This window comes from Chelonoidis abingdonii, chromosome 14, assembly GCF_003597395.2.
Source record: "Chelonoidis abingdonii isolate Lonesome George chromosome 14, CheloAbing_2.0, whole genome shotgun sequence".
NCBI classification, from domain to species: Eukaryota; Metazoa; Chordata; order Testudines; family Testudinidae; genus Chelonoidis; species Chelonoidis abingdonii.
Genome location: NC_133782.1, coordinates 30160609 through 30186065, shown reverse-complemented (window position 1 = coordinate 30186065; position 25457 = coordinate 30160609). Strand labels below are relative to the sequence as shown.

The following is a 25457-nucleotide window of genomic DNA, read 5'->3' as shown; positions in this document are numbered from 1 at the left end:
CCAGACAGGTCATGGCTTCTGTGAATTTTTCTTTTTTGCCCATGACCTGTCCATGACATTTACTAGAAATATTCAGGACAAAATGGGATCTGTGAGTCCCCACACCACCTGAAATGGGGCAGCTGCGCAGGGGTTAGGAACTGCAAGGTATCCCTGCCGCCTGAAGCTCTGCAGGTCTCCCTGCTGGCCCTAGGGGCCAGGAGCTATCAGGTGCCCCCACCTCCAGTGTCAGCAGGAGCTGCCAGGTACCCCTGCTGCAAGCAGCTCTGGGGGCCCCCTGCTGCCCATGGGGGCTGTGGGGTGCCCTCACCTGTGGTGTCAGCCAGGAGCTGTGGGGTACCCCCGCTGCCGGCAGCTCCAAGGGCCCACGGTGGCTAGGAGTTTGGTGGTTCCCCCACAGCCAGGAGCTGTGGGGTGCCCCTACCACTTGTGGGGGCTAGGAGCTGCAGAGTACCCCTGCTGCTCACAGCTCTGGGGGCCTGTGAGCTCAAGGGTTCCCTCACAGGGGCTGGGAGCTCTGGGGATTCTCCACAGCCTGTGGCAGCCAGGAGCTCAGGACTACCCTAGCACCTACGGCAGCCAGAACCTGTGCAGCTTGGAGCTCCAGGTGCCACTAGAAGCAGCAGGGCTAGAGCAGCTCCCTGCCCCCACAGGTGAAAGAGGACCCTGCAGCTCCCAACCACAGACTGAAGTCAGAGGTCGCTGAAAGACACGGATTCTGTGACTTGTGCGATCTCTGTCACTTAATTGTAGCCTTACCCGTGATCAGTTCACTATCCATATTGTCTAATGAAACCTGTTAACTATTGTGTTTTTTTACCTATTCAATCTCCACTCTTTGGAAAGACTCATCTGAGTGTTCTTCCACCCCCTCTCCATTTGCTTCTCCCATTCTAAGAGGTACCACTATCTCGGTTTAGGTTTTGCCAAGATCTGGTTCTTATCATAAGGTGATGGTGCAGTGGCCTCTGCCCAGGATTGTTAGATAGGGGTTGATCTAGGTCATTCCACATGTCCCCATTGCACTCACTCCACCCACTCCATCAATCCCATGTTCCAATTTTTAATTTTGCTAAAGCCACCTTCTCCCCTTTCTGTCCTCACATACCATGTGCTATGAAAGTACCTGCAGTCTGTTCTTGCCCTCCTATATTTATGCTGGGAGATGGCACTTTTTTTTTTTTTGCAGATTTTCTATTGCGGTTCCCAGATTCTCATGCTTGAGCAAATGAAACAGGAAAATATTATGCATCTGAATTGCCTGATGCCCTAGTGTTCCAGTCCTTGACAGCTTGGGTTACTTCTTCTCATTTTGGTTACTTGTCCCATCAATTTTGTGGCATGCTGTCTTAGCCATCTCACAGCCATGGCAATAGTTTTCAATACTCTACTTTTTTTATTCTCCTTTTAGGCTACCATACCCATACGTATTTCAGTTCACCTTTCCCCACTTTCTTTTTTAAACTCCTAGGGCCTGTCTTCAGTTGTTACCCAGCAGGTCTATTCCTCATCAAATGCTGTGGGGATTTGAAGGGAAAGGTAAGCAGGTTCCCTAACTCAGAGTTTTGTGTCATGGCCAGCTAGTGCTGAGTTTGTGCGCGCACTGTCCCAGTTCTGCGCAAAGAGCTAGTCCAGCAGACCTCCATAATATCACCCAGAAAGACCAGACTCTGTTTGGTGGCAAAGGCCCTTAGCCGGCTTTATTGCCCTTAAGACACAGCATTAGTACCCTAGCTCTATGGTTACATGTATGCTAACACGAGTGCCCAGTGACATGGGCTCAGCTCAGTAAGCAGCAGGATTTTCTATTGTCCCCGTTTAATTTCTCCTTTTATACACTGATACAATCAAGTTACATATTACAATCCCGTCATAGTTAGTTACCAACCCTACACCTTGTTCGTGCTGGTTTGAACAAGACATCTCCATCCATCATTTTAGCCTCCTCTCTTTGTCCTACTTGGGGTTGGTGTGTCTCTGTACAATCTCCTAGGATTGTGTTTATTTCATAACTATGTTGTGGTGTACCTGTACTAGCCTTCTGGAACGTGTTTACATTAATACCCTGTACCTAAAACTTCTTCGGAATGCCTGTGTTTTAGCAATGCTAGCTCTGCTTTGCCTCGTTCATTTACCAGACAGTGAACGTGTAAGCAAGCATCTGCTTTTTAAGAGAATGAATTTTGCTCATAGCTTTTTTTTTGCTGACTTTGGTTTAGGCATCACACCAGGCCCTGTGCTCCAGGCTGTGTCTCTGGAGCATTGGGGGAGGGAGGCCTTAACTAAATCCATCTACCCTCATTTTTGTTCTCCATCTTCCTTTCCTTTGGCCCAGAAAGCAAATGCCCTCATAGGTAGCAACTAAATGAGAAGCAGGAAATGTGGAAGGCACATTTAACCCTCTGGGATCAGGCACTTAAGGAGTGACTGAGCAGCTGTAGTGTCTTGAAGAGGGTACATAGGGAAATCCCAACTCCTTATCAATAAGGCAAAAAGATGAGATGAGAACTCAAGACTTTGAGGGAAGAATTAAAAAGGAAAGACAAGAAGGGGGAGGGAGGAGTAGCACAAAAGTATTTGGTACAAATATGATTGCACACACCCCCTTCTGGCCCACTGATCACAAGGAGGGCATGTCCCTGCGATCCTGATTACAGACATGTATCAAGACACTGAATTAATCAAACCCTAAAGGAAATCACAGCTCTTCTGGCAGCAGTTAGGGCAACAGATGTGGGAGGTATCTTCTTTAAATCGTGTAGGGAGTATCCAGTACAGCCACCCCAGCTGCCACCCCACCATCTGCATGCTCAATTGCCTTGGTTCGCAAGAGGTGACCAACGTGCTTATTCACCACAATGTCCTTCCCCTGCCTGCAATGAAAGGTTAAAGTGAGCAGCTGCAAAATTTAAAGCTTTATGCAATGTGTGGCATTTCTACTAATCCCAGATCTGGAGAATTCTAGCCTGGTCCCCCTCTGCCACAGCCCTGGGCAATAGGACATGTGTAAAACACTTCGGGCTTCTTTTCTGTTGACAGATTTGTATTACTGTAGCGCCTAGGAGCTGTAGTCCTGGGCCAGGATTCCACAGTGGTAGGCAATGCACAAAACAAAAAGACAGACCTTGCCTCCAGAAGATTAGACATGCGCCTGTTTCAGGAGGAGTACATCTACCTAGGGAACAATGCAGTAATAGCACTGTCATATCCATTATCCCCTGGTTACAGCCCAAGAAAAAGCTATACTGGCAAATTAAATTCAGGAAATTCATTAGACCTTGTGCCTTCAACGCATGGCAGGGAAATAGAGGCAACCAGGCCTGCCTACCTGCCTGAGATTAGGGCAGGGTGGCTGCGAGAGAGAGGGGAAAGAAAAACATCGTTAAGCTAAAATAGTTTTAAAAACTAAGAAGTTTCCTATGACACTAGTTTCATTTTTCAAATTTTAAAAGAAGTTTCTCTTGCTCCAGATATGTTGACTATTGTTAGCCTTTGTACAATCCCAATGCAAGTCAATTTCTCATCAACCGTACTTTAGTTCTTCCTGACTAGTATATGCCACAGTATTTGGCTGTAAGTATTGCTGGGGAGAATGTTTGTCTTTACAGCTGTATATAATGGGTTTCTATTTTGAAATCATGGCAACACTTCTAGGGGCCCTGGAGTGGTCGGTTTTGTCTCTACACAAAATGAAGAGGAGAGTCAAAGCATCAGCTGACGTAGTATCAAAATACATAGAACAGAGAAAACTGTACTGTAAGCAGTATTGCTCCGTAGCATAATCCATTCAGTGAAAACCTCTGGCCTGGAACGTATTTGAGGCTGTTGCACAACTCAGCACCACAGGGCACACTGAGACCTTGCAATATTAATCTTTTTCTCTGTGGCCCCAGGCTCATGACATTCCTGCACGGCCTAAGATCCTGAAGATGACACCCTTGGAAATCAAGTTTCTAATCTTTTTTTTTTTTTTTTTTTTTTTTTTAAGAGAAATTTTTTTTTTTTTTTACTTCAGGCAGTTTATGTTCCAGTCTGCTGGCATGAATTCTAGTTGTATTCTGGTATGGTCTGGCACTAGCTGGGAGTGCAAGTGTGCCAATGGTTGGTGTCTGTGTGACATGCACAGAAAGCTACTGACAGAGGTGATGCTGGAAGACTGGCATTTCTGTTATGAACTCACGTCCATCCACTTGTCTGGCTGGTGCTGCTCCACTGTAATGCCTGCTGCTCAGAACTGTTTTAATTTACCAAAGCTGAGGGGATGGCTGAGATGGGATACAGCAATATTGCAAAGAAAACCAACTTCTCACCTGACATAGACACCAAAGATCCCCAACTCAGAGACACATTTGGATATTTTCAGGGGACTGTGAGCCCTGAGCAAGTAATTCATCGATGTTTGAGGTGTGATCTTATCCATTAGGATATAGGAGGCCCTCTCAGGACTGTCTTTAATCTTCTCCAGAAGTTGCTTGAGCTCTTCCCCATAGAGATTGTTCCCTGGTAACATACAATCATACATTTCAACAATTCCCCACAGCAGAAGCCATTAGATCCAGTTGCATTAGGTGGCTCTGAAGAAACCCCAGATGGTGCAAATGTGAACACCCACCCATTAAGCAACACGGATGGATGCAATTACCACCCCCTGGAGACTGCACTGGCTCTCCGTGGAATTCTAGATTCAATTCTATGGGCCTGGTTTCCACTAGTCTAGGTCCTGGGATTCCTCAGTGATCGCCCACCCCAACAACTGCAATCAGCATCGCTAGCAATAAGGGGGTCGCACAGGGGCTGGCCCATGGCTGCAGAACAGCCTGCAGGTTTGAAAGACAGGTTAAAAAGACACATCTCTCTATGTTCAAGGGACAGGAAAGAGAAGGGAAACCAAAGCTGACCAGTCAACATAGGATGTTGGATGCTTGTACTACGCGGGCAGGAATAGAAGGGAGAAGGTGTAATATAAAGTAAACTTAATGGGTGAGATTTTGTGATGTGCCTCTAAGAGGTGCAACGCAACTCACAGCCAACAGAAGGGGACTAAAATGGCTTTAAGCCACTTTTGTGTCCTAATGCCACAACTGGTAAGAGGAAAGCCGAAGTATTACATACACCAAATATGGTGTTATAAGGCACCTTGCCTGTTCCATGTATCTTACAAGCACTGCAATGAAAATGCAAAACAAATATCCTAGAGAAGTGCAAAGGCCTGATCCTCCAGACAGGCTGCTGGGCTCTGTAGCTTACAAATCACATAGCAAGGAAGCTGAATACCTCCACCTTCCCGCTGAGGCTTTAGGACATATCGTTCTGGATCAGCAATGGCCATTGCAACCACCTTAGCACCTTCTTCGTCCTAGTGGGTGACAGAAATAGCAATAACAAAATCCCAGCAATATTCCTGTCCCTGTTTCTATCTCCAACAAGCAGCCAGTTCATTCTGTACTCCAAAATTGAGCAGAAATACCACACTCCACCAAATTCACTGAAGAGGCCAGAAGAAAAAGACTTGGAAGTCTTAAATTTGGCACTGTGTTTAAGAGAGGGTTTGTTAAATGCATTTTTCACTACTCTCCTAGAGTACTGTAGTTTTTAACTGAAAGGTCACACAATCAAATGAAAGCAGGTGTGAACTAAGTAGGAGACAGAAGTGTTGACTTATGGACCACACAAATGAGACTACTTACCATATCCAGAGAATAGAGGCCAGTAAATGTCGCTCTTATCCGAGCAACCGCCTCAGCCTGGCTGGGCAGTAATCTCTCCACAACTCCTGGCTGGCTCAGCTCCTGCTGAACCTTTTTGGTCCCAGCAAGTTGGGTAGCAATGTCAGGACACTTAACTGCTTTGGACCTTTCAATCAACAACCGTGCCTCCCAGTTCTAAGAGGGAGATATAGCAAGAGTCACTTGAATTAATCTAGGTTCCCTGATCCCCCACACATATTCCACTTCCTATAGTTAAACATTCTCATGCAGCTCCAGCGGGGAGGAAAGGAGCACACAGAAGGCATGCAGACCAGAATCCGTGGGGGTCCCTTGCTACTGCTGGAAGAAGCACTAGCAAACGAGCCGCAGGACAGCCTGGATATTCTCCACTGGACTGGCACAGACAGACAGCTCAGCACTGGTGGTGATGATTAAGTTCTACGCTCTGGTGCTAGTCTGAAAGTACCTTATTGCCTAAAGCCTCTTAAACAAGGATAAAAATCCATTTCAGACCATGTACATTTCCAGCATGGTCCTAATGCAATACTCCAGGTCAGCATTACCTCTAGTCAGAGGGTTAGCCCTATTCATTACTAGTGAATGTTTCCCCTTCAGCTTTGTAAAAGCACTGAACTGCTTCTATAAAACATGAAAACAATGTGCAGTAGAAAATTCTTTTGAGAAGAAATCTGTTCACACGCCCCAGATATTCTCCAAACCAGCACTATCTGAATGCCAGGGGTGCACTGAAGCAGCACAATTAAGGGATTTAGTTTACAGACTTGAAGGACCAATGACCCCGCTCTGGGTAACTGCACTTGGTGTTTGCTTTTTAAATAAAAGCAGTCAGTACCCACCTGTTCGTTATAGTTCTCTGGCATGTAACCATCTCTGTAATACACCACCGCGACCTCTTGGCCTTCCCTAGAATAAAGACCATCATATCAATCCACCCTCCTCTAGCCCTCAGGCTGTAACAGGGATGGCTCTCCTCCCATGTCTCAAAGCTAACATTTGGGAAGAACAATATACATATAGACAGCTCTGTGGGTAATGATTAGCTAGTGGGACAAGCAATGGATTATGGAGCCAGCTGTGTACAGCACGCATGCAAGGCTTTTCACAGAAGAGTAGCTAGAAGCCTCTGGTTATGCATCAGAATAGCAACAATTTGAGAAATGGAGTATTCAGAACATACAATCAGACACAAACTCCTTCTGGAGCAACAGTTATTCAGCTTTTTAAAAGCACCTCCTGTCCCAGCTTTTTAAAAGCATCTCCCCTCCTATTTGTTGTTGCATAACATCTCTGTGGCAACTAAAAAAACCTGCTTCTATGGAGAAGTGAGAGTAGGAAAGTTCTGATGTATTTTTAACTGCATTTAATACCACCAGCCTTCTGCTCTTGATCACAGTAAAAGCTAATCTCACTTTGGGTGAAATCTTGGCTCTGTTGAAATTAATGGCAAGCATCCACTGAAGTCAATGGGGCCAAGATTTCATTCACTGTCTCCTTGACATCCCTTCACACCCCTGCCAGTGCTCTTCTGCTACTAGTTCCCCTTCTCAGTTCTCCTGCACATATTTCTCTGCTGGCTGCTTTCCTTCTCTAGTGAAAATTTATATATTTTAAAATCAGAAGTGACCATTATACTGACCTCCTGTGTAATTCAGGCCAAAGAACCTCACCCTGCAAACTTTGCGTCAAGCCCAAACACAACACCAACTGCTTTGTCGTCCTCTCCCTCCACTACCCCTGGATATATGGTTTGGTTTTCTTCTCTCCAGGACAATCCTCTCCCACCAGTGGCTCTGGTTGATAGCTCTGGCTCCATCTGCTGCTCTACAGAAGTGGCCCAGGGTAGATGCATCAAGACTGTCCTCTTTGTTTCTATGGACACCCAGATTTTTCTTTGCAATGAAGAGCATGGATGTGACAACACCAGCTGGAAGAAGGAGGCAGCACTGTTTGACCTGCCTTCTCTCTGCAGAGGACTAGCTAACACTTCATAGACCACAGTTTGAGAACTACTGTCTTAAAATACTGGGAGTTGTTCTTCACAAATCACTGGAAGAGCAGTTTGCCCTAGATTTGCATTTGCAGATATGAACAACTTTGATATCCTGATAATGCAGGTGATCTTAGTATAAGATCTTAGTATCCACTCTCCAGTTCAGCAGCTACCACAAGACCAAGCTCTGGCTTCACCATTTCTGTACATGATCAGTGAGTAACAACCAGAGAAACTAGTTATTATCAGGAATTATTTAAAGGGATTCAGTCAGTAAGAAAGGAGGAATTCCTGGAGGAAGTGTACACATCGTTTGATATACCTCTGATTAAAAAGTCGGGGTGGGGAGAACATAACCATAGAAACATCAAACTGACCTGTCAGGACTCCAGGAGACTGAAGAGCAGAAATAGTGAGACTTTCTCCAACTAATGAACAAGTTGGAGGTTACAAAAACTGAGTACAGTAAGGAAACAGTGCTTCCTATGGTGACACAAATAATTATGAAATAAAGTTCTCCCAGTAAACATATGTTCCCATGAGAAACATGTCTCACTGCCGGTCAGCAGAAGAGTCTTCCTTGAGGCACCCTCTAGAACAGTGTTTCTCAACGACTGGTCCATGGACCGGTACCAGTTCCCAAGATCTCCCTGACACATTTTAAGAAGGCAGTAAGCCAGGCCCTGGTACCCAAAAGCTTGAGAAACACTGCTCTATAACAGCTATGCTGTTTTTGTACATACACACACACACGAAACAAGCCATCCTGCTGGGTCCTCAGGGCTGTGGTTCAGAAAAGGGAATTTATGCCTCCATGTGATACTGGACTAATTTTATATATGCAAAAAAACACAGAAACATTTCTAAAACTATTTCAGTTCCGGTGAATCCAAGAATAGCAAGCTCTGGATTTCTTATCAATGAGGATAAAAATGTAAAACCTACTAACTCTCAAAAGAGAGGGATATGCCACCAATTTGGATTGAAAGGTGCCATTTATTGAGCATGATGTAAAAAGAATGTCTCAGACCCACCTCTGCCAATCTGGGGTCACATCTGTGCCTAATGCCTGTTTAAGAACACAGCAGAATGTTGTGGCAGGATCTTGGCAAGTACTTACATGTACAGTCTCCTGTCATTATCTAAAGATGCCTTTTCAAACACATCTTCAAACTGCCTCCGGATCACCCGGATATTCCTTTAAGAGAGCAGTGAGTCACTGAACTTGGCAAAGAGACAGATATCTGCAAGTGAAATCATGAGTGGAATTTTCCTCTAGGACTCTAAAGCCATTGGGATATAAAGGGTAAGGTTTGCTGACTTCTCTTTCCTTCTTTCCAAGGTAATTTAACTCTTAACAGATTTTTCTCAGCACCCAGAGGTCTTAAATACCGGTGAGGAGGCAAGGTAATGAAATTAAAAAGGTTTATGTGGCTGACTCATAATCACGTGTCCCTTTCCATCAACCAGATTGTCCCCATGACTCCTGTCCATCTTATTAACATACATAGCACAAAATACATCAAAAAGCAGAAAGATAGATCCTTAGGTTTTCATACCACCGTAACTGGACTAGGATCCCTTGAGAAGTCACTATAAGGATAGAGAATTGTGATGGTCTTAGGTCATAATTTAGACTTGAAGGGGACAAGGGGGGGGTTAAGGGTATAAGGGGAAGTGAGGCGGTGTACAACCAAGCCTATTATGAACAGAAACATTCCCCCGCACTGTTGTGACTCCCAAATACAACAGCATTACTCTAAAACAGGAGGACAACCAGAAAGTGGCAAGTTTACTCTTTGCTCACAGTCTAAGACAGTGATGGGCAAACTTTTTGGCCTGAGGGCCACATCTGGGTGGGGAACTTAAATGCAGGGACATGAATGTAGGGCTGGGGGCAGGGGGTTGGGTTGCGGGAGGGAAATGCGGGGGTGAGGGGGGTGCAATGTGCAGGAAGGGACTCAGGGCAGGGGGAGTGCAAGTGCAGCAAGGGGCTCGGTGCAGAGGAGGGGTGCAGGGTGTATGAAGAGGCTCAGGGCAGGGGGTGCAAGTGCAGCAAGGGGCTCAAGGCAGGGGGTTGGGGTGCAGGGTGCAACAAGGGGTTGGGGTATGGGGTGCAGGAGGGTTTGGGGTGCAGGTGCCAGCCCGGCACCGCTTACCTGGAGCAGCTCTGGGGTGGCAGCAGCACGCACCGAGGCCAGTGCAGGCGCCCTGCCTACCTGCCCTGTCCCTGCTCCAGGAAGCCGCCAGGACCACATCCCTGCAGCCCCTGGGGGATGGGAAGGGAGGCACGGGGGAAGAGTGGAGGGCTCTATGCATTGCCCGTGCTTGTGGGTACCTCCCCCAAAGCTCCCATTGGCCATGGTTCCCCATTCCTGGCCAATAGGGTTCGGGGGAGGGACCCACAAGAAAGGGCAGTGTGTGGAGTCCTTTGCCCTCCCCTTCCCCAGGGGGCGCAGGGATGTGGTGCCAGCTGCTTCTGCGAGCGGTGCAGGGCCCATGGCACCACAGGAGAGGAAATCCCGTGGGCCAGATCCAAAGCCCACCCCTGGTCTAAGAGCATGACTACTGTCCAAACTGAAATGCTAACTAACCCTAACACAAGTGATTAAAAGCATATTGGATTTTTAAATGATCAGTTTTAATAATCTAAGATAATACTAGGAAGACATGAAAGGGTTTTGTTTTTTTTTTAAATTAGTTATGTGATCTGGGTCCTTGTAAAGTGGGATTAAACTAATTATTTCATCCTAAAATGATAAAACAGTTACCTGGTCCACAGCTCATTTTCTACGCAGCGTTGGTCAAAAATATTCCTTTGGGTGTCTGCAACCAGGACCATCACCACAGCCCTGAAACATACACCCCAAAAACTGCATCACAGCCTGAAACACACCCCACATAGAACTATGGACCTCTAGCTAAAGATTTCATCTTTTACATTCACTTTGGTGGTGTGTTGCTTGCAAGGCTTTCTAATTGATGTTCTTTGCTAGTTCCTAGTCCACTTCTAAAGGGCAGTGCCAGGTGCCGTGTTACTAAAAAGCAGCTCTGGGCAGGAGCACAAGGGGAAGAAATAGGAGGATTCAAGAATGGCTACAAAAAGTCTTCTAGCAGTATAAGTCTTCCAAGCCTTTTAGGGGGCACCTGTGGGCAGCTGGATACGCTATAATTTTAAAGAAAACAGTGTTTGGCCAATCCAGTAACTTTGTGCTCTGAAGAACAGAGATCCTCCTTCCCTGGAATAGTAGGGGAATGTGAGCTCTACAGAGTTAAAAGTGCTGTATGCATTAAATAGACCCCTTTTAAAAGGTGCAGTTTGAGAAATAAACGTGTACTCATCCTGACATCTTCCCACAGGCTACTCCTCCCTTACCTGGCTGAACCATAGAGTTCCCAAGCTTTCGCAATGCCCAAGGCAATCCCTTTGCATGGATTATTGTTCAGTAACTTCAAGGCTTCCTTGGACTTCCCCAAAACATTCAATATGTGCCTGTGACATAAGAGACATAACAAAATCACATGGTAATCCCAGCTGACCTAGGATTTGTAAAACAGAAGTTCAGAGAGTTTGTTGATATTAAGAGGTTAGGACAGGGTGTGTACAGTACAAGAGACACAGAGCATGCAGACTGATTGTTTGCTGAAACCTCCTCACTAGCTAAGCAATGAAGTATTCTGGTCTGGCCTTTGTTTCAAAGGGGTTTCCTTACCGATGTACAGCGGTGGTTCTTGAAGTAAGGCCTCCGAAGCTGGCAGCAATAGTGTTTATTTCGATTTGCTTCAGTGCTGGAGTGCCATCTGCGCCATGGTCAATCATATAATCAGAGCGATTTATTCCTAAGAATACTGACTGAATGAGAGGGAAAATAAAATGCAAAATATAGCACACTGTCATTCTTCCACACCTCTGACCAGCATAGTGATGCCCTTCACTTACCACAGGCCACTTTAACAAGTTCACTTAAAACCCCTCCTTTTTTAGGGCTGGATCCAGCAATCTTCACTCTGGTAAAATAACCACCAGTGTCAAGTGGAGTTTTGGCAGAGTAAAGACTGTAGGTTGGGTCCTTAGCCTATTTCCTGAATTTATTTGGACAGACATCATCAGAAGCCCTTATTTCCCTCTTCCATATACATCTCATGGCAAGAAAAGGTAACTGATGTAACTGTGGTACAAAAACAACAAGGAGTCCGGTGGCACCTTAAAGACTAACAGATTTATTTGGGCATAAAAACCCCACTTCTTCAGATGCATGGAGTGAACATTACAGATGCTGGCATTATTATACTGACCCATGAAGAGAACGGAGTTACCTCACAAGTGGAGAGCCAGTGCTGACAGGGCCAATTCAATCAGGTTGGATGTAGTCTGCTTCCAATAATTGAGGAGGAGGGTGTCAATTCCAGGAGAGGGAAAGTTGCTTTTGTAGTGAGCCAGCCACTCCCAGTCCCTATTCAAGCCCAAACTAATGGTGTTAAATTTGCAAATGAATTTTAGTTCTGCAGTTTCTCTTTGAAATCTGTTTCTGAAGATTTTTTGTTCAAGTATCGCTACTTTTAAATCTGTTATAGGATGTCCAGGAACACTGAAGTGTTCTCCTACTGGCTTTTGTATGTTACCATTCCTGATGTCCGATTTGTGTCCATTTATTCTTTTACGTAGAGATTGTTTGGTTTGGCCAATGTACATGGCAGAGGGGCATTGCTGGCACATGATGGCATATATCACATTACTAGATGCACAGGTGAATGAGTTCCTGATGGTGTGGCTGATATAGGGACAGAGTAGGCAACGTGGTTTGTTACACGGATTGGTTCCTGGGTTAGTGTTTCTGTGGTGTGGTGTGCAGTTGCTGGTGATTACTTGGTCAGGCTGGGGGGCTGTCTGTAAGCGAGGACTGGCCTGCCTCCCAAGGTCTGTGAGAGTGAGGGATTGTTTTCCAGGATAGGTTGTAGATCACTGATGATATTCTGGAGAGGTTTTAGTTGGGGGCTGTATATGATGGCCAATGGTGTTCTGTTGTTTTCCTTGTTGGGCCTGTCCTGTGGACTTCTGGGTACCCGCCTCACTCTGTCAATCTGTTTCCTCACTTCCCCAGGTGAGTACTGTAGTTTTAATAATGCTTGATAAAGATCTTGTAGATGTTTGTGTCGGTCCGAGGGATTGGAGCAAATCTGGTTGCATCTTACAGCATGGCTGTAGACAATGGATCGTGTGATGTGTCCTGGATGGAAGCTGGAGGCATGTAGGTAAGTATAGCTGTCAGTAGGTTTCCAGTATAGGGTGGAGTTTATGTGACTATCACTTATTTGCACTGTAGTGTCCAGGAAATGGATCTTTTGTGTGGACTGGTCTAGGCTGAGGTTGACGGTGGGGTGGAAATTGTTGAAATCCAGGTGGAATTCTTCAGGGGCCTCCTTCCCATGGGTCCATATGATGAAGATGTCATCAATGTAGTGCAAGTAGAGAAGGGGTGCTATGAGATGAAAGCTGAGGAAGGGTTGTTCTACGTCAGCCATAAAAATGTTGGCATACTGTGGGGCCATGTGGGTACCCACAGCAGTGCCGCTGACTTGAAGGTATAAGTTGTCCCCAAATCTGAAATGGTTGTGGGTGAGGACAAATGCACAAAGCTCAGCCACCAGGTGTGCCGTTGCCTCATCAGGGATACAGTTCTTGACAGTTTGTAATCCATCCTCATGTGGAATATTGGTGTAAAGAGTTTTTACAGCCATGGTGGCCAGGATGGTGTTTTCAGGAAGATCACCAATGCATTGTTGTTTCCTCAGGAAGTTGGTGGTTTCGCGAAGATAGCTAAGAGTGATGGTAGCATAGGGTCTAAGGAGAGAGTCCAAATAGCCAGATAATCCTGCTGTTTTAAGTGTGCCAGTGCCTGAGATAATGGGGCATCCAGGGTTTCCAGGTTTATGGATCTTGGGTAGCAGACAGAATATCCCTGGTCGGGGCTCTGGGGGCATGTCCATGTAGATTTGTTCCTGTGCTATAGCAGGGAGTTTCTTGAGGAGATGGTGTAGTTTCTTTTGGTACTCCTCTGTGGGATTGGAGGACAGTGCCCTGTAGAATGTGGTGTTGAAGGGCTGCCTGGCAGCCTGCTGTTCATAATCTGACCTGTTTGTTATGACTACAGCACCTCCTTTGTCAGCCCCCTTGATTATAATGAACAGGTCAGATGAACAGGAGGCTGCCAGGCAACTCTCCAACTCCACATTCTACCCAGAAGTCACCTACTACAGGACAGGCCCAACAGAGATCCAAAGCCCACCCCTGGTTGGATCCAAAGGGAGTGGGAGTGACTGGCTCACTACAAAAGCAACTTTCCCTCTCCTGGAATCGACACCTCGTCCTCAATTATTGGGAGTGAACTATATTCACCCTGATTGAATTGTCCCTGTCAATACTGGTTCTCCACTTGTGAGGTAACTCCGTTCTCTTCATGGGTCAGTATAATAATGCCTGCATCTGCAATTTTCACTCCATGCATCTGAAGAAGTGTTTTTTTTACCCACAAAAGCTTATGTCCAAATAAATCTGTTAGTCTTTAAGGTGCCACTGGACTCCTTGTTGTTTTTGTGGATACAGACTAACACAACTATCCCTGATATATAGTATAAAAGAAATTTAACATCACAGGAAAGCCCTTAAGTGCTACTTCTGACACAGCTACACTGAACTGGAACTCACCAAAATGTTCTTTTCAGACTTTCAGAAAACAACATTACAAGTGTGTATAATCACGATCCTATTTCACACAAGGTTAGACAGTTTCCAGCAATACCCACTAAGAATACTTAGCAGCATGATTGCTGAATGGTCTCATAAAATGGGACAAGTTACTCTTTATGATATCTTGGCCAGTTACACCATAATCTAGAGAGTAACCCTATATATCCTCCTCTTGAATGAACAATTCGAAACCAACTTGTGGGAGAGATTTTTCAAATTACCAAAAAACCCCAAACTTCCATTAATGAAAGAAAGGAGGGTGACAGCTAATGGCGGGGAGAGGACTTCCTGTGGAATACCTGAGCAAACCCTTCTTTCAGAACTTGCTTGTAGATTTTAAAGAGATGAGCTGTGAAATCATCCACTTTGATGGTGCTAGAGAAAAAGAAAGAGTATACCAATCAATTTACCTGGTTATAAGGGAGATATATAAATAAATAAAGACCGTACTTGAGGAAATCTATTATCTGTTACATGGTGGAAGCTACATGATACACTCCCCAGCACAATGCACAGGGGTGTGGTCAGACCATGCTCTTGAGCATTAGTAAGAGCTGCGCAAGCTAAAGCCTCACCTAGGGCATTTACAATGTACCCTTGAGCATAAAGCAAGAGTTTCAAGTAGTCAGATAACCCTTAACCCCACCCCACAGCATTAGGGACCCTAGTAAAAAGCTTCTCTATGAAGAAGGTTCAGAGACTCATAACGTTAAAGGTTAGAAGGGGCCATCATGATCATCTAGTTGGACCTCTTGCACATCACAAGCCACAGAACCTCATCCACCCACTCTAGTAATAGACCCCTAACCTCTGGCTGAGTTACTGAAGTCCTCAAATCATGGTTTAAAGACGTCTAGTAACAGAGCATCCATCATTTATACTACTTTAAACCTGCAAGTGACCCAGACCCCATGTTGCAGAGGCTCTACCTCCCACACTCTCCCTCTGCAGCTGCCAGTGTGAATCTCTGTGAAGGAAGAGAGAGAAGACAAACAGAAGATAGAGAAAAGCAGCAAAGATATAGACCAAAAGTCTCCCCACTCCCATGGGGGTCTGGTATAATAATTCACAGTGCAAATTACAGGGGCCACTGCCAAATTCACCTTTTGGTAGTTTACTGGCAGGACATGCTGCACATCACTGTACTCACCGCTGTATAACCCATCTAGAAAGGGCCCATATATGTTCTACTCCAAACAACAGGATTATTTACTAGCAGTAAAAAGAACGAGGAGTACTTGGGGCACCTTAGAGACCAACAAACTGTATTTGGGCATAAGCCTTCATGGGTTAAAACCCACTTCATCGGATACATGCAGTGGAAAACACAGTCGGAAGATATATATACATAGAGAACATGAAAAAATGGGCATTGCCATAAACATGACTCATCAATTAAGGTGGGCTATTATCAACAGGAGAAAAAAAAAACCTCCTTTCTGCTGATACAGACTAACATGGCTACCACTCTGAAACCTGTTATTAGCAATAAGTTGTTTACATAACACAGGCACACAGTGAGGCAAGAGAAGCCCTTCCCATACCCCATTTTCCCATATAGATCGGTCATTTTTGGAAGGCCCACAGAGACCCCAAAATCTTAATGAAAACAGCTAAAAAAATACTAACTTTGAAGGAGAATGTAGAATCTAATGCACCTAACTACTTATGGACTACTGGCAACCATTTTATGAAAACTAATGTGGTGAGGAAAATGAGAGATTAGTTCTGTGATCAGTCTGGCAGACAGAGAGAGTAACCTGTAGCAGAAGTGGTGTATTTATACCTTTGTCTGTAACCTGAAGAACTTGAGGGTCATCCATAAACTATCAGGAGAGAGACTGAGGGCCGCAACTCAAGAAGTAACAGAAAAAATGGACTAAGAGTAAGAGCAATAGAACCTTTACATTTAAAATATGTGTTTAGTTAACATATATGGTACAATAAATACCTAGCAAGAGTGTGTTCCAAGAATTCCGCGTTCTGGCTAATAGTATCCACAAGTAGGTTAAAATCTTGCTGAACGGCATAGGCTTGTTCAAAGATGGTGCTTGGTACTACAGATGGGAGCAATGTAAAGGGAGCATAATTCACCACCTGCAGATAAGTGTCCAACAACGGAAAAGTCAGCCATTTCCCTCACACTTCCTTTCCCTAACAGACTGGGCTGAAGCCCTCTGAAAGCGTGGCCCAGCCAGTCCCAATTTAAATTAAGTTAATCCCAATTTAAAACAGACATATTCTAGACTAGATCCTTACTTCATTTGTCCTTGAACAGACTTTCCCTCACAGGTTGCATGGCCTGAACTCTAGCATGTCTAGTTTTGAGTGTTTCGCTTTACAAAACTTAATATAATGGAATTTGGGTTGGGAGACCTCAGGAGCAACTCCATAGTTACACTTGTGTTGAACTTTTCATTTAAAGGAGTATAATCTTGGTTTCCACTTTAATGGTAGAATGTAGTCTCCAGATTTACAAGTACTGTTCAGAGAACGAATGAATTTTATAGTATATCCAGCTCTGAAATTTATCCCTGAGGGTATCATTATTTTTGACTCACTTTAGCTACTCAACTCCAGTCACTGCAAATTCCAAACTCCGTACACCTCTTCACTAGGACCACATCTCAGGCATATGCCACTTTGAAAACAGCAATTTTATAAAAAGTTATTCTCCTTGTTTTTTATACCTTTTTGTGCTTGCCAAGAGAAGCCAAGGCCTCTCTCAGAAGCCAATGTGTATGTCTGCTCTGCAACACTGCCTCCCTACTCCTCAGCATCAAATCCCTAGCCCAGGGGTGGGCAAATTACAGCCCACAGGCCGCATCCGGCCCTCAAGCTCCTGCTGGGGAGCACGGTCTGGGGCTTGCCCTGCTCCGGCGCTTCAGCTGAAGAGCAGGGTCGGGGGCTGCTCCATGCAGCTCCCAGAAGCAGCAGCAGCATGGTCCCCCTCTGGCTCCAATGTGTAGGGGCAGCCAGGGGGCTCTGCTCCACACGCTGCCACCACCCCAAGAGCTGTCCCCACAGCTCCCACTGGCCAGGAACCACAGCCAAACGGAGCTTCCAGGGTGGTGCCTGCGGACGGGACAGCACACAGCAGAGCCGCCCAGCTGCATAGGACCCAGAGTGGGGACATGTTGATGCTTCCAGGAGCCACTTGAGGTAAGTGCCAACCAGAGCCTGCACGCTAAGCCCCAACCCCAATTTTGTGAGCACTCATAGCCTGCCATACAATTTCTATATCCAGAGGCGGCCCTCACTCCAAAAAGTTTGCCCACCTCTGCCCTAGGCAGATGCTGATCTTAGAGATACTGACTGGACAGCAGAGCCAGCATCAGAACACAAAGATACATGGCAGAGACATACTCCACAGCATCACTGTCAGTCATCTCATCGGTCTTCCTGCAGCCTGCCCATGGAGATGCCAGGCAACTAGCCAGTCTTCAGCCAAAACACAGTCCCTCTCTCTCTCTCTCACATGCTGCTGGTGGACCTGATCAGGTCCACCAGCAGCATGCTGGTCTGAGAGACCTTGCTTATAACACAAGAGTTCCCCTCTGGCAAATTACAGGAGGTTCACCAAAGGGAAAAGTTTCCTCTCAACCAGAGCTGGTATCACTGTGAAGTCCAGGCCATTTCAGGTGACACCATCCTCGTCTCCTTGTTCAGGTATGGTGGTAGCTGAAGGTTCTTCAAAAGCAGAACCTCCCACTGACAAACTTCCTGGGATTCACCAGAGATGAGCTCTGCTCAGATATTGGGAGCATGCGCATCACACCAGGACTGTCCCTGGGGAGAGTGAACAAACAGCATGGACATCCAATGCTCAGCTACCACAACCAAACCTCATGTTTTCTCATGTACAAATAAAACAGATTTTCATAATGCAGGTACTTCTCCCAGTAGAATATCTTAGTTTGACCACAGTTGGTATTATGGAGTGTTGTGGAAGCTTACTCTGCTATTGTCTCAACTTTGCTTAGTCTCCTGTGGAGCTGTGCAGTTACTGCAAAATATTGCATGTTTCATGATGACTCAACAAACAAGCCACATCACCTGCAACCATCTCCTTCCCAAGACCTTGTCCTATGGGGCAGAAATCTTGCTGAGTCATTTGATCCTTTTCCAAGAATGCAATATTTCTATGTGGGAACATGGAGTAGTTAAATAAGCTGAGCTTACATTCGATGAACTGGGTTCCTCTTTGGTCCTCATCAGAACTCCTTCAAGCAATGCTGCATCCACAGCGATTGCAGCTACCTCTGGAATGAGCTTCTCATTGTGCAAAACATCTTCCCATACAGTCAGGTGGGCAGTCATTTCAAATGCTAATGACAGAAAAAAAGTAACTCACAAGACAGGGCAAGGGACCAGAGTCCAGTGCTCTTTACCTGTACATGGCCTAATCTTTCTTGCTTAGTAGGTGATGGTGGTGGGGTGCAAAGATGGTTGTTTCATTTTAAATTAGACCAGATGGAACTGTAGTTTTCTTCTAGCTTTAGCAAGTTACCTTCTGTACTGAACTCTGGTCTGGATATCAGAGGTGATATACACAGGGTTACTGAACAGGCTCTTAGGATGATATGGGCCTTACTCAGCATTCCTTACTCAGGCAACACTCACACTAACTTTCCTGGGAGATTTGTTGAAGTGCCAAACAGGCCCTCAGACCAGGCACTGTAACTATATTCCTGGGGCTTTTGACCCAACTAATTGCCCTATCATCACCTATTAAATATAATAAATGCGTATTTTGATGGAAATAGAAAAACTGTTTTTGTGGGGAGACGTAGTAAAGCAGATACTCGTGTTTTCATGACCCTTAGAAAACAGATGCAGCAGAGAGGTCAAGGACTGACCCAACTCTCTTATCTGCACTATTGATTAGTACCTTGTTTGTGACCATCCAGAACATGGTTAGAAGAAAGTTACTAACCACATGGCTATCCTCTTTTTACAGCCCTGTTCATAAGCAAGGTAACACAAGTATCAGACATTACAAATTGGTGACAGCCTATCATGACTGCCAAGCTACATCAGTGTAACTTGCTCTCAGCAGCAAGAACAATCTGGGAGAGGTATGAGAATGCACCAAGAACCACATTTTTGCACCACAGAGGTATGGTTGCGCAAGGAAATATCATGCAGTGTTGATGCACTGAAATATGTTAGTGCTGTAACATGTCAAATGAGTATGACACCATTTCTAATTATGCTTAATATGGTCCTACACACTGCACAGAAGTGGTCTCTCCAGGGCAGGGTTGAGGCCTACTGCTGAGGCAGCATGTATGTAGGAAACTTGCATCATCACTGCTCAGGTTGTACTATCTCTTCAGATAAACAGACTCCCTCAAGGCACAGATCAAGACTTCCTTATGTGCCTTACAAAGCATTGTCCACATTTATTACAGCACTCTATACAAGTAACAGACGCGTCAATGGAGCCTTTCAAGGCACAATGTCACCTGGAGAAGTGTCATGTTAGTGCTTGTCTACACTGGCACTTTACAGCACTGCAACTTTCTCACTCAGGGCTGTGAAAAAACACCCCCGAGTGCAGCAAGTTTCAGCGCTGTAAACGCCAATGTAGACAGTGCACCAGTGCTGGTAGCAATGCCTCTTGTGGAGGTGGTGGTGGCTTTTTTTTTTTTTTTTTTGAAGAGCGGTGGGCGAGAGCTCTCCCGGAGTTCTGCCACGACTACACAAGCCACAGCGCTTTAACGTTGCCAGTGTAGACTAGCCCTTAGGACTGCAGGAGGCTACAATAGCTATATAGACACCTGCTTTAGAAAGGAGTCAGTCAGTTAACTGGGGAAGTTGAAAAAGACGTCGGGATTTAAGGTATGTGCCTCTCAGCAAGGCACACAAGGCCCAATGAAGCACTTCCCCTTGGCCAAAGGATACCACGCCCTGGACGTGTGCCATTTTCTTTATAAAGTACTTGATAAACAATAAGCCATTTAAAATACACCAGTTAAGTTCATGACCTATTAAGCCAAGTAAGCCAAAGCACTGCATGGACGTAGCAGCCCAGCCGGAGCCCACCCTACCCACCCAACTCAGAGCCAGCACCAGCGCCGGGCTTCCTCAGCGGGTCGCAGCCGTTCCGGCTTCCAGGCCCGCACGGCCACGCCTGGCGCTGAGCGGGGCCCGGGGAGCTCCACGGCCAAGGGAGCGCGTGACCCGCTTTCGCTCCTGCCGGCCCGCGGGCGCCTTCCTGCCCCCGCGCGTGCTGAGGCCACCCGCCCGGTCCGCAGCATGGCCGCGCCAGCGAGGCTCTGGGCCGGGCTGTGATTTACCCCGGGTCACGCTGCGCGCCCCCCCGCCTGCCAGACCCCCCAGTCCGTCCGCTGTGAGGGCCCGAGAAGCGAACGGACCTGTGGGGGGCAAGGGGCAGAGCTCGGCACGCGGCCCAGCCCCACCGGCACCCGGGAGCGGAGGAAGGAGAACTGCCCCTCTCCCCCCGGAAGTGACAAGCCCCAGTACCTGGCTCGCGGCACCCGCCGGCTGCGCGTGAGAAGCGAAATGCGCTCCGCTCCGCCTTAGATAGGCCACGCCTCTCTCAGCGCCCAGAACGGCCCCGAGCGCTTGCCTTCTCCCATGATTGCCAGGAGAGTGGGCCTATCACCGTGAAGTAACGAGGAGGGGCGAGCTCACCAGTCAGGGCTGGACTCTGGAACAGCTACAGAAGGAAACAATCGTAAGCGGAATGTCCCGCCTCCCTCCCCTGCGTACTCAGCCGCTCAGTGCGCCTGCGCCGGGCTCCCAACACAACAGCCAAATAGCAGGGCTCGGAGCTGGGTGGCCTCGTGCGCTGATCTGCTCGCGCCAGGCTGCAGCTACCAGCCAGTAGGCTCTGGCCTCGCCCGGGGACGCGCTGTGCCTTGTTGGCCGCGCTGGGGGCTCAGCCAGCCCCTCTGGGTGCTCGGGCCCTGGGGAGGCACATCCTTAAAAACCTCGCCCGGTGCGTGCCGAGGCAGCGTCGCCCCCCCAATGCCCGGCCCTATGCGAGTTGCTGGAGGTCACCTTGGAAGCAGAGCCACCCCAAGCCTGTTTACTTGTACAAAGTAAGCAATGGTGGTAGCGGTGGGAATTTTAACTCTACAGGGGGAAGTTACAACATATGAAGACATGGAGTACACAAACCCCTTAAAGCTTACATCAAAGAGAAAAAGATTCTCCCTAAACATTATTGTTCATCAAGGAAATCAAAACAATATAAAATTGCCAAAAGCCAGAAATGCTGGACAGAATTCTGTGATGCTGGCAGCAAAATCCAGGAGATATTAATTGTTTTTGCACCTATTGGATGCCTTTTCTAGTTTAGATGATGTGCCACCAGTACTCTATGACAGGGCCTGCTTTCAGAAATACATAAGAAAGTTGACTTTGACACGTCAGAGTTGTGAACCCGGGAAAGAAAACAGAAAATCTGATCAGACAGCATCATATTCACCTGCTTCCAGAGTACGCACGTCCTCCAGTAACTGGTCCTGTTGCATTGTTTGCTTGATAAAAAACACAACACAAGAACCTTAATAAAATAGAAACACTGGAGAGAGCAACTAATCTTGGGGAGGCAGCACTTCAAAGAGGAGATAATGATATGTTGTGCAGAATACCTGTGGAAGACTTGATTGCTAAAGATGCAATTTATCACTCAACATGCCTTTCTTCCTACCTGAGTAAAACAAATCTTAAAGCAAAACCATCTAGTTACACTTCAACAATACAGTCATCTTATGACACTGCTACAAAGATATAAAGCTGTACTTATCCCTCACATGTAGAAACTGCAAGCAATTCCAACAGCAAGATTAGAAAAAAACATTCCGGTTCTGCAATTTCATTCCATGCACAGCACAAACTAGGCAAATCTACCTTTGTTCTGTAAAGTGCAATAACATTAGCTGATGCTATCCAAGCTACTAGTAATCTGAAGCAGGAACTTAAATCATCTAAATGTTTGGTCAATGTTCTTCTAGTGAGCAAGCCTGATGAACAGCTTTGAAATGACCAAGTGGTTTTGTATAATGTCACTTCAATCCTTTAGTTTGAAATAGCCAAAATGAAAGCCCCAGAATATTATCAAAAGCCAGGTGATTGTAGTTCAGAGAAGTCATGTACTTTTGTGCCCCAGTTGGTGCACGGGTTTCTTTGTCCATTTGCTAATGGATAAAAATGCATATAATTCAGCCAGCAATGAGTATCATCTTTCAGAAGATATTCAAATAAGATGCTCTCAATTGCAGAGAACATAGGGTTTAACAGTTCCAAAATTAACACACCATTGCACATAAGCCTTGCTGCACAGCTGCACCATGCGACTGGGGCTACACCTTCACTGATTTTATCAATTATGTTGAACTGAGGCAATTCATCACTAGTGCTTCAAAAACTGAAGTAGAAAGACTCCAGGGAGATGTGTTCATTAGGAATTATACCACTACATGCAGATGGAAATCTCATCCATGAAGGAGATAATATAATCAACACAGAGACCTTGATTGAAATAATATATTTCATTCAATGGATAAAGTGGTATTTCAAGAACAGTCTCCAGATACACCTCTACCTCGATATAACACTGTCCTCGGAAGCCAAAAAATCTTACCGTGTTATAGGTGAAACCGCATTATATTGAACTTGCCTTGATCCACAAGAGTGCGCAGCCCCGCCCCCACCAAAGCACTGTTTTACTGCGTTATATCCAAATGTGTGTTATATTGGGTCGCGTTATATCGCAGTAGAGGTGTAGTCCAGCATCACAAGAAATATCACTGAAGTGTGGGGAAAAAATGTCACTCTACCCAGGCAGATTCTCTTTTGCAGTGTTTGAAAAAACAAAGGAAGTCCAGTACCAATTCACCATGAAAAATACTTGAGAAAATCAACTGTAGTCAGAACAATCTTCCCTGCACAGAACTGTGTATATACCAAGAGAATAAAGAATGTGGCAACCCATGATGATGATGACTTGAGATGTCACCAGTGCTATTACATTTCAATGATGTCTGTATGCATTTTTTATTAGATTTTATTTTTACCCTTTAGATCAGGAGTCGGCAGCCTTTCAGAAGTCCTGTGCCAAGTCTTCATTTATTCACTCTAATTTAAGGTTTCATGTGCCAGTAATACATTTTAACATTTTTAGAAGGTGTCTTTCTATAAATCTATAATATATAACTAAACTATTGTTATATGTAACATAAAGTTTTAAAAATATTTAAGAAGCTTCACTCAAAATTAAATTAAAATGCAGAGCCCCCCGGACCCATGGCCAGGACCCAGGCAGTGTGAGTGCCACTGAAAATCATCTCGCATGCCGCCTTCAGCATGCATGCCATAGGTTGCCTACCCCTGCTTTAGATTGTTGTTGTGATGCTTTGAGGTCAAAAGAAATCCAAATTTATGTCTTGAAATAATATATAGTCATTAAACTAACAGAAACTAATGCAAATGTTTCAAAGTGGTCATTTTAATGTGTTGATAGTGTCATTATTTATGCCTGTTTTTTATGGAAAGGGCACCACTTGACAGCTCCACATCATACCTCATCTTCAAGTATACGCAATAAGCTCTAGAATTACGGTATGTATGATGAGTGTGTATGTAAAGAGGTTACATTAAGCTGACCAAATCAGCAATATCTGTTGCTCCTTTACATCACATGAGAAAGCTGGAGTCTATTTTGCCTCAGACATCAACAGAATTAAGTTCTGCTTGCAGCATTTTAGTGGTTGGTGATGCAGGACCAGAAGTGTTCCAGGTGGAACTTGTGTCATTGGCACGTGGGGTAGATCAGTTTTTAATTTGTAGATTCAGCACTTTGGAAATGGAATCAGCGAGTCAAACCTGGAGCACTAAGATGCCTATTGTGAAGTCACTAGCCATATTTTGCATCAAGTTCAGGTCTGGTGAATGTGCTCACAACTCCCAGTGAAGTCCAATAGCAGTCAGTGAAGTTAATAGGAGGTATGCCCATTTACTCCAGGACCAAAAACCAGAAAAAGGCTCTCACTCCACAATAAGCATGTCCACACAAAGAGTTATTCCAGAATAGCTGGAGTGCTTTAAATTCATACGCTACCTCACTCGGGCTAGAATAATTTCCCAGGTAGACAAGTCCTGCACCTTGCTAGTCCCTAAGTGCAAGTGGGGGCCGGAAGGCACTCCGCAGGGCTTCGCACTCCCCTCCTTCACCTTCCCCGGCAGTTAAACTGCAGACGCCCCCACGGAGGAGGAGGGAAGCTCAGTCTGATGCTATCAACTCTCCCTTCTGAGCTGCTCATTCGGCCCTTTGCTAGCTGCCACCCCAGGCGATTTGGCCCTGTCTGAGAGCCGGGGCGATCCCTGGGCACATCGCACATGGGGATGGGGGTGCCGCTTGCAGGGAGGTCTCCTGGGCAAGGCGCTGACTTGGGAGGTTGGTACCCGTGGAGGGGCACCGCTGGGGGATGAGCACCCAAGGGAGAGGAGAGGTCCCAGGGGGAGGGGCTGGAACCGGGGGGCGCGGCACCACTACCTGATACGGAGGGTCCCCGGGCGCTGCAGGGCTAGCTCGTGGGCCCGCCCGGGGCAGACTCAGTGGCGGGGGGCGGAGGGCTGACGTCGGAACTCTATCACAGTTCCGTGTGACGTCATCCCGCTGCGCTGTGAGGCATGCTTACGTCACGCAAATCCCCTTGGGGACCCGGAAGCGGCGGGCTCGTGGGCAGCAGAGGCCATGAGCCGCGGGAGGGGCGGAGCCTGCGGGTGAGAGGGGCGGAGCCCGACCCCGGGGGGGCAGGCAGGGCTTGGAGGCAGCGCTCCCGTTAGGGCTGGTGGGGGTTGGGGTGCACAGGGGACAGCTCTCCCCATGGGGCTGGCAGAGTTTGGGGTGCACAGGGGGCAGCTCTCCCAGTGGGGCTGGTGGGCATGGGGATGCATAGGGGGCAGCTTTCCCCATGGAGCTGGCAGAGTTTGGGGTGCACAGGGGGCAGCTCTC

General features: G+C 46.4%; 1 protein-coding gene across 4 annotated transcripts; it reads right to left on the bottom strand.

Annotated features, from left to right (window-relative positions):
- Window positions 1–1673: 1673 nt before the first annotated feature.
- Window positions 1674–25197, bottom strand: GSS (glutathione synthetase). Of its 4 annotated transcripts, none has more exons than XM_032789303.2 (13): window positions 24996–25197; window positions 18650–18795; window positions 16419–16564; window positions 14767–14842; window positions 11433–11572; window positions 11096–11212; window positions 10491–10571; window positions 8840–8917; window positions 6566–6632; window positions 5688–5882; window positions 5275–5356; window positions 4311–4500; window positions 1674–2873 (listed from the first exon to the last, which is right to left on the bottom strand). In XM_032789303.2, the coding sequence occupies exons 2-13, from the start codon at window positions 18785–18787 to the stop codon at window positions 2750–2752; spliced, it is 1434 nt and encodes a 477-aa protein (XP_032645194.1). In that variant the 5' UTR covers window positions 18788–18795; window positions 24996–25197; the 3' UTR covers window positions 1674–2749. The 4 variants fall into 4 exon arrangements, with proteins under 4 accessions (XP_032645194.1, XP_032645193.1, XP_032645195.1 ...); XM_032789302.2 differs by lacking the exon at window positions 24996–25197 and adding an exon at window positions 20957–21147; XM_032789304.2 differs by lacking the exon at window positions 24996–25197 and adding an exon at window positions 20525–20631.
- Between the last annotated feature and the right edge of the window lie 260 nt (window positions 25198–25457).

Bases quoted from the DNA above. Each gene is read 5' to 3' on its own strand.
- GSS (XM_032789303.2), bottom strand. From the start codon at position 18,787: ATGACTGCCCACCTGACTGTATGGGAAGATGTTTTGCACAATGAGAAG. The intron at 10,572-11,095 runs GTAAGGGAGGAG...TGTATGTTTCAG, and splicing joins GAACTCTATGGTTCAGCCAG to GGCTGTGGTGATGGTCCTGG. The intron at 6,633-8,839 runs GTAAGTACTTGC...TCTTTATTCTAG, and splicing joins AATGACAGGAGACTGTACAT to GGAAGGCCAAGAGGTCGCGG.